The sequence below is a fragment of the Littorina saxatilis genome, linkage group LG10 (genome assembly GCF_037325665.1).
Source record: "Littorina saxatilis isolate snail1 linkage group LG10, US_GU_Lsax_2.0, whole genome shotgun sequence".
Taxonomy (NCBI): Eukaryota; Metazoa; Mollusca; class Gastropoda; order Littorinimorpha; family Littorinidae; genus Littorina; species Littorina saxatilis.
In genome coordinates this window covers 14558514-14567824 of record NC_090254.1, presented here as the reverse complement: position 1 = coordinate 14567824, position 9311 = coordinate 14558514, and the positions used below count along the sequence as shown (strand labels likewise).

The 9311-nt window shown below is 42.2% G+C and overlaps 1 protein-coding gene across 1 annotated transcript in view; it reads left to right on the top strand.

Moving 5' to 3' along the window:
• Window positions 1-7537: 7537 nt before the first annotated feature.
• The window catches only part of LOC138977781 (uncharacterized), an 8418-nt gene continuing 6644 nt past the window's right edge, over window positions 7538-9311 (top strand). Inside the window, exon 1 of the mRNA XM_070350387.1 lies at window positions 7538-7999. Within this exon, the coding sequence (XP_070206488.1) occupies window positions 7670-7999 (330 nt within the window). The 5' untranslated portion in view covers window positions 7538-7669. The remainder of the gene's footprint in view (window positions 8000-9311) is intronic.

The window sequence follows — 9311 nt, the reverse complement described above, 5'->3', positions numbered from 1 at the left end:
GAAGAATTTACCCGATGCTCCCCAGCCTGTCGTAAGAGGCGACTAACGGATTCTGTTTCTCCTTTTACCCTTGTTAAGTGTTTCTTGTACAGAATATAGTCAATTTTTGTAAAGACTTTAGTCAAGCAGTATGTAAGAAATGTTAAGTCCTTTGTACTGAAAACTTGCTTTCTCCCAGTAAGGTAATATATTGTACTACGTTGCAAGCCCCTGGAGCAAATTTTTGATTAGTGCTTTTGTGAACAAAAAACAATTGACAAGTGGCTCTATCCCCTCCCCCCCCCCCACCTTTCCCCGTCGCGATATAACCTTCGTGGTTGAAAACGACGTCAAACACCAAATAAAGAAAGAAAGAATTAGTCTTCCAATCCAGCTTTCTATCCTGCAATGGACCCACCACCCCTCCCCCTTTATAACCCCCCCCCTCCTCCCCACCCCCATTTTCCCCCAAAGATCCTGCTATCTCTGATTTTCGGTTAATAAGGTCTCTACCTCTATTTTGACAGTCTCGTCCTTATTGGACATGGATACGTCTGTCTCTGACTTGCTAATGTAGTTTTGAGAACAGAGAATGCTGTACCTTTAATCAATGTTGTTAAATATATCCGCAATAGATTTGTTTAAGGACCGGTTGTTCATGTTTCATGTTGAACTATAAAACTTATGAATATCAGTGATACCGGTGAAAATACCAATAAGTTTGTTCGCTAAGGCGGAGAATATGGATTACTACAAGGAGAGAGTACAATGACAGAAAGAGAGAAAATAAACTTTTAGCAAAAAAAGTACAAATGTTTTGCAAATTGAGTAGTGTGTGTTTGTGTGTGTGTGTGTGTGTGTGTGTGTGTGTGTGTGTGTGTGTGTGTGTGTGTACGTGTGTGTATGTGTACGTGTGTGTGTGTGTGTGTGTACGTGTGTGTGTGTGTGTGTGTGTGTGTGTGTGTGTGTGTTTGCACGTGGGTATATGCATGCGGGAGTGCTATATTTTTGAGTATGTCTTTCTTTCTTTCTTTAATGTTTGCATATTTGCACGACTGCACATTCATTTCAATTGTGTGGCTGTATTTACATACACAATCTCTCTTTCTCTATCTCTCTCCCTTTCTCTCTCTCTCTTTCTCTTTCTCTGTCTCTGCCTCTCTCTCTTTCTCTGTCTCTGTCTCTCCCTCTCTCTCTCTCTCCCCCTCTTTCTCTCTCCATCTCTCTCCCTCTCTCTCCCCCTCTCTGTCTTTCTCTCTCTCTGTCTGTCTCTCTCTCTCTCTCTCTCTCTCTCTCTCTTTCTCTCTGTGTTACATTATTCATTATTCGCCACGGCTGTAAAGTTACATTTCATCACAGACATGTATCATATGTTTTCTTCGTTATAATGCCCCTCAATCAGCAAGGAGCGAGAAAGAGAACCCAACATATGTCTGCATGCTTATTCTGTCACCTTTCGGAAAAGACAGTTCAGTTCAATGAAATTGAATTCGAATCTCTTTTTATCTCTCTACACCTGTACCATATCACCTTTTCCACAAAGCAGATCTCCGCTCATTAACAAACAATGCTCCTGATGGTTAGTTAACACAGTTGTAAAAAAGTTTCACTATGACGTGCATCAGCGGTATAAATTGACCTTTCACATGCAATGGTTATGAATAAGCCTCTCATTTGCATTGTTTGCAATGCGACCAGAATATCTTCACACAATAATAATTAGCAAAATGCAGTCGCCGTCACGATTTTTGATACTGGAGATTCCTGATCAACTCTGAAGTTCTGTGCTGTAGTCTCCTCTTCAAAACTATCAATACTGTTAATCTATTGAAGAATTGATTTCTGGTTTGGCAGTTCCCAATGCTATCAATAGTATTATTCTATGGAAAAATTGATTTCTAGTATTGCAGTTTTTACTGCTCTCCCTGTCGCTTCCAATTCCAACGTGCATAGAATTCGATGATCGACCACAACTTTGCAAATGAGATCCATTTTTCTTTTTTGTCCATGATCAAAAGTTCCAGTAACTAACCTTTGTGTTTTCTTGATTAACAGATCAATCTAAAAAAAAAAATTAAAAAAAAAAGGTGTCAAGAGCATTTTCACCGCGAAAAGATCATGATTGTTGGAAGGTTAGCTTTGTCTATTTGCAGTCCAACCAGTTTAAAGTATTGCGACGGATAGGAGACCCGAGTTGAAGTTTGGTCACCGTCACGTGAGGTGCTTGCATGTTTACTGAAAGGAGCCCAAAGGATTAAAAGGAGCTGGATGACGTTACCGACTGTCATCAATGCCACAACTACCCGAAGCAAAGCTGTGGGTCAAAACCCGAAAAGGTTAAGTCCATTGAACGTGTTATTATAGACAAAAGGAAACATTCATGGTGAGGGTATTTTGAGGATAATTACACCCCCGGTATAGGGGTGTGTATAGGTTTCGGTCGATGTGTTTGTTTGTTTGTTTGTGTGTTTGTGTGTTTGTGTTCGCATATAGATCTCAAGAATGAACGGACCGATCGTCACCAAACTTGGTGAACAGGTTCTATACATTCCTGAGACGGTCCTTACAAAAATTGGGACCAGTCAAACACACGGTTAAGGAGTTATTGGTGGATTAAGATTCTACAAGGACTTATAGAGAAACATATTCATGGTCAAAGGGAAATAACCTTCTCAGTTGGTGGCAGTGAGAATGGGTGCAGTGAGAATGGTTATTTCCCTTTGACCAACGGGGGTGTTTTTCCTACCTCGAAGGAATTTCTTGTTCTTTTTGTAACCCAGCGCAAGAAAAACTTGAATTACCTGTGGAGACAAAGCTAGTCCAACAGGAGTGAGCTTGGACTAACTTCAGTTATAGCCCTAGAAAAATATGCTTTGTCCAAAATGAAGGTTTGCAAGAGCATAGCAGGAGACAACAGCAGTCAGATCTGATAAAATACAGCTCTCTGAAACTCAAAGGAACCCCCCCTGGCAGACATTGCCAACGGGTGAGCTATAAATAGGTCAGTGCGCAATGCCGGGAGACAACTCTGCAGAACAGTTGCTGGGGCAAGGGGGACTACTACTTCACTTTGTCAATTTTTATTCTTCACAAACTTTTTTTTTAAATTCTGACAACAGCATACTTTTGAACGTTGCATGTTTGATTTGTTTTTCGAAAGACGCTCAAAGCCTTCACCCCCCCCCCACCCCACCCACCCACCCTACCATCGCCCCCCCCCCTCCCCTAAAGGAAAGAATTCTTGATAACAGAAAGAAAGAATGGACAGCATCCTCCGCGTTGTATGTGGTCATCGTCTTGTCCAGAGCAAAGTCAAAGGTACGCCAGACCAGACCAGATCCTGAAGGTCACGATAACCCTGTCAAGAATATGACCTTAGGATTGAGCATCCTTCCACTTGTGTACAATACATGCAGAAAGTCTACAGCCGGGCTGCTTCCCATGCAGAGATTGGGATTATTTGTGTGTACATGTATCTGGAAGTATGCTGAAACCTAACCTCTCTTAGTTCTTAATATTCTGAAAGTATCCAGCCTGGCTGTTTTCTGTTCTTGATAGAAATGTTGCATTGCATACATTTCGTAACTGATATTTATGTCAATCTACCAAATTAATTTACCAAAAAATTCCGCTCTGCACAGAAAGCAGCCATGCAGGCTCCTGCTTATTTGTACGTGCTGACATGGAAGGATGATCGTACCCCATGCAAAGTCCCGGAAAGATCAATGGTGCTGCATGTACAGCGGAAGGGAATTACATTATGTCATGGGATCCGTTTTGTGTCCATTATCATACTGGCTACTCCCCCCCCCCCCCGAAAAAACCCACGGCGTATGGCTGCCTGAATGGCGGGGTAAAAACGGTCATACCCGTAAAAGATCGTGGGAGTTTCAACCAATGAACAAAGGAAGAAGAGGTACCTAGCTACTGAACTGACAAATCTAGTCCGTTTGGGTGTACTTGCCTATATATGTACTGGTTTGTATCTGTACGGTTGTGCGTGCGTGCCTGAATGGCTATGCGGGAGGGGGGGGTGTATGTGCGTGTGTGTATGTGTGCGTGTGTGTATGTGTGTGTGTGCGTGCATGCATGCGTGCGTGCGTGCGTGCGTGCGTGTGTGTATGTGTGTATGTGTGTGTGTGTGTGTGATGTCATGTGATGTTATGGTTTGTTTCATTGCTTTGTGCAAGAGATAAGTAAATAATTTATCTGCTGTTTACATTCTCTTGCAGAAACTTTGCAAAAAAACAATGAATACAAATGAGAAGAAGGAAAAAAGGAAAGATAGAAAACAGGACAAAAGTCGATAAACTCCGCCAAAGAACACGAGTGAGGAATCACCTAGCTTCAATTGTGTTTCTCTTTTCTTCTGAATATTTTCCTAGCTTCTTTAGAGATCATCGCAAAAATCACACATTTAAAACAAACACCGCCAAAGAAATGTGACAGCAGAAAAAACATATGCAGAGAATATCCTAGAATTCCCAACGATTGAAAGTGTTGTTAATAATCGCCATGTGTTCTTTTAACGTTTTGCAGCCTTGATGTATTCCCTCAAGTAGTTTTGTAAAAAAAAAAATATTAAAAAAATAAAAAAAATAAAAACCTATGCAAAGAGTATCTTAAAATACCAAGCAGCAATCAAAGATGACCGGCACGGTTGCCCTAGTGGTAAGGCGTCCGCCCCGTGATCGGGAGGTCGTGGGTTCGAACCTAAGACTTTAAAATTGGCAATCTAGTGGCTGCTCCGCCTGGCGTCTGGCATTATGGGGTTAGTGCTAGGACTGGTTGGTCCGGTGTCAGAATAATGTGACTGGGTGAGACATGGAGCCTGTGCTGCGACTTCTGTCTTGTGTGTGGCGCACGTTATATGTCAAAGCAGCACCGCCCTGATATGGCCCTTCGTGGTCGGCTGGGCGTTAAGCAAACAAACAAACAAACAAATCAAAGATGTTGTTATTGTCCTGTTTCTCTTTCCGTTTTGTTGCCTTGATGTTTTCTCAGGTAGTTTTGATTTTAACAAAACCAATTAAATGTGTGCCCCCCGCGTGTTAGGGGGAAGAATTCACCCGATGCTCCCCAGCATGTCGAAAGAGGCGACTAACTACCCTTGTTAAGTGTTTCTTGTATAGAATAATTATAGTCAATGTTTGTAAAGATTTTAGTCAAGCAGTATGTAAGAAATGTTAAGTCCTTTGTACTGGAAACTTGCATTCTCCCAGTAAGGTAATACAGTGTACTACGTTGCAAGCCCCTGGAGCAATTTTTTTGATTAGTGCTTTTGTGAACAAGAAACAATTAACAAGTGGCTCTATCCCATCTCCCCCCTTTCCCCGTCGCGATATAACCTTGAACGGTTGAAAACGACGTTAAACACCAAAGAAAGAAAGAAAGAATGAAATGTGTTTTCACTTGGTGTATACTCAGGCTCCAATTCAGAATTTGAAACGATGACAGTACATCTTTGCTGAAAGTTGCCTCACGAATGAATAAGTATGTTGGCTTTGAAGTTGAAAAGTAACATCCACACACAAACACACAAACACACACACACACACACGCACACACACACACACACGCACGCACACACACACACGCACACACACATACGCACGCACACACACACACACACACGCACACACACACACACACGCAAACACACACGCACGCACAAACACACACATAACTCTTCCCAAAAAGCATAGACATTCTGTTGGGTGGTGATATTATTTTACATGTTCTGTCTTCAGTACACATGACCATCCCCTGATGTTCCAACTCTCTTACCTTTTTATCGGATGTTCAGGGGGAAACGTATTTATTCATTGACACAATTTGTTTGTTTTTTTGGTTTTTTTGTTGCTGTTGTGGTCTTTACACCTGTTCCTTGTCCCGTTGTGCTCTCACACCGCCCCGTCCCTGCACTCACTGCACCATCCACGTCTGAATTTCGTTCCGCTGCCACATTTGTCGATTTTACAGACGCTCCAGGGAGGGATGTCGGGTCGCTGCGGTAGGCTACCCTCATTGACATAAGTTTACTGTCAACTAAAGAGGAAATTTAAGTTGGTTTATCATATATGTCTGAGACGCTAGGAACTATCGCCCATAGCTCGACATCGGATGGATCAATACAATGGAACCTCCCTTTGAAGACCCCCCAATATAAAAATTACTCCCTTTTTTAGACCCTTTTTTCTCATTTCAGACTTGCTGATGCTATCGAGTGGTAGCGGAAGTGCCTTTGAGGATTTGTATCTTGGTTAAGAAACAGAAACCTGGATTGGATATGGATTTTACTTCTTACTGCTTGTCATCCTAGAATTTAAAAACCCTATCAGGAATATGTATCCACATAAACTGTATTTTCAAACATCTGTACATTTACCCCCAATTTAAGACTCCCTTATTTAAGACCAAGTTTTCTCAGATTTGTGGAGATCCACTGTAACCACACACACTTCTTGCTGAAAAAAAGCATTGGGCTTGAGTGTGGACTGGCTGGCACTGAACGGCAAATATATTTATTGGTCAGATCGAAGCACTGTGAAAGCACTCGCAATTTTTGTTGACAGTCATTCGGAAATCGAAATTGACGCGGTTGGACGATTAATTGTGTTAGTTAATCAATACTGCGGACGTTTGGTTTTCCATTTGTGGTCTTGCCACGCCGAGAAGAACTGACCGAGTTTTGTGATCTACACTTGTAAGTATGATTACCTATTAATGTGAGTGTTTTTTTGAGTTTTGTATTGTTATTTACGCAAAGAGTATATATTGTAGGGAAGAGTTAAATTAAAATTAACGCACATTTGGTCACAAAAAGAGGTAAGCGCAGGGCTCCCCACGGATGGCCCCCCTACAGGGTCCCGGAACCCCCACTTTCAACCTTTAGAGGGTCTATGGACTCCAACTGCAGAATCATTTTGGAAGGTCCCAAGTGTCCAAAATCCGAAAAGTCCCGGTGTAGTTATAAAACATTGTGGTCACGCATAGTGTGCTGTGTACAATAGCAGACGATTGCAGGTCGAAAAAGTATCTAGGGCACGCGCGATAAAGGAAATTTAGTGCGTCCCGGTACCCGCTCTTTATAAGTATAGTGCGTCCTGGGACCCCCTCCATACATTTCGGCTTTTAGTGCGTATAGGACGCAGGGTAGCGCCATGAGGAGCCCTGTAAGCGTTTCTATATAGGTTTTTTTCTGCGCGGCTTGTCTCATTAATGTTGGATGTACCGACATTTACACATTTTGTTTTTAGACTTTCGTTCTTGCTGCAGAAGTTGTGAGTCGCACGCACAGATTATTTTAAATGTAATCAGTTTACAATCTTTATAAAAATCTAAAGTTCACAGCGAAAGTCTCAGGGCTTGGAAACAAAAAAGGGGTAGCGCCGTATACTGCACGGCAGCTCGCTCTCCCCAGGGAGAAAGCAGCCCGAATGTCCATGAGGATAACCTCACAGGACTACATGAATCTTACCCTTACCCTTATCCTTATCCTTATGTTCTTTTGAATTATTAATTGACTTGTGTTGCTGTTTCTATTTTTCAGCTTCAAAAGATAGGGTCCACCGTCACGGTATCTGTGTTGACGCAGAACGCTTGAACAAAAAATCAAGAGCAGTACTCAATACTTAAAACAACAACAACAACAACAACAACAACAACAACAACAACAACAACAACAGAAATGCGTGCGAAACTACAATTCCTACTTGTTTCTTTTTTGGTCTTGATCTCCCCTTTTTACATCTACGCCGATGATTTTCGATCTTGGCGCTGGGAAAGTACCCATAATTCAAGGCTTGAGGATCACGTGATTGAAAACAAGATGGCGCTCTCCCTTCTTTCCTGTTTGTCACTGTGTGCATTAGTGCCCGGATGCCGCACTGTCAACCACCGCATTGAAGGTGGCAACTGCGAGTTAAACGAAGCAGACGACAGATGGGATGGGATTTTGCCGCCAGTGTCCGATCAAAGCTTTGGATATTACCGGAGAGTTATACCAACCAGTGCCCTGGTGAGTTGAAGCGTAAATGTTAACTGTGTAGGCTATAAACAACAACAACAACAACACAACAACAACAACAATTGGTGTGATTGTGTGCATTTTCAGACACATTATCTAACATTAGGCTTATTTAGTACAGGCTTTTTTCAACCAACCACATTTGTTTCGTGCCATATAAGGAAGTGCTACATCACAAATGTTGCGTACACGTCATTTCCGGTTGGCGGTGAAACGAAGTTCACACCAAAAACACAAACGACTTTCGTTGATTTGGGCGATTCTACGAATCTACTTTCGTTGACTTTGTAATCATGTTTTGGTTATTTCTGTATGGAAACCTTTAATCTATTGGATATAGGTTACCTGATCGTTATTTTAATTGTTCATATCTTCCTACTTTAAGGTCTGGAGTGGACGCTAAAGTCGATCTTTGACTGCATTTCTGTAGCATACATTTGTCTAGGTTGCGCTTGGGAAAATCAAAGATGGCGGCCCGGAGCCGCGGTTGCCGCTTCACGACTTTAGAGTTCTTAGGGCAGACCTTAATTTGTGAACTGTCTCACTTTGAACAGTTATAAATTGTATGAGTAGAACTTCGGGTTGCAAATTAATCGCACATAACACACATCGCACTTCTTCTGCGAACAGAACTTCTCTGCTGGCGTCAGTCTAAACCGCGACACTTTTTAACACGCACTGTTGAGTTTCGTTGTGCGCGCGCATCCCATCGGGCAAGAGAACATGAGGTGGTGAAGAGAAAGTGGTGGGCTTTGTTCTTGTCTCTAAATCTAGCTATTATTTCTCCTGTACTCGTGCAAAGAAATGTGTTCAGTTCTCTTCTTTTCCTTTGTTTGTTTATTTGTTTGTTGGTGCGCATACCTGGGCCTTCTATGATTCCCTGTTGTTGTCAGGAACTTTGCCTCCTCCTCAATCAGTTGTTTGCTCGATTGTCTCGTTTTCTGTCCCGCTTAATTTGACATTAAAGGCACAGTAAGCCTCCCGTAAACCCTCACAGATACTGTCAGGCTTTTACACACAGTACAAACACCTTTTCATTTAAACACTCACCGCTTGAGAACATCCTATGTGCCCTCCGTAAAGAGCGAGCAATTTTCAAAGAATTTATTTTTGCGTGGTTTATCTTACCCCTGAACCATCGTGAACCCGTGTGATCCAGTTTCCTTTTTTTTTCACAATGTAGTCGTCAGTGATTTCAATGCGACTCGCTGTAAGCTTATCTGCAATAGCACGTTATTATGTACCTCTGAATCTAAACGCAACAAACGGCTGCGATTCACACGAACTCTAGCGATGGCTATTG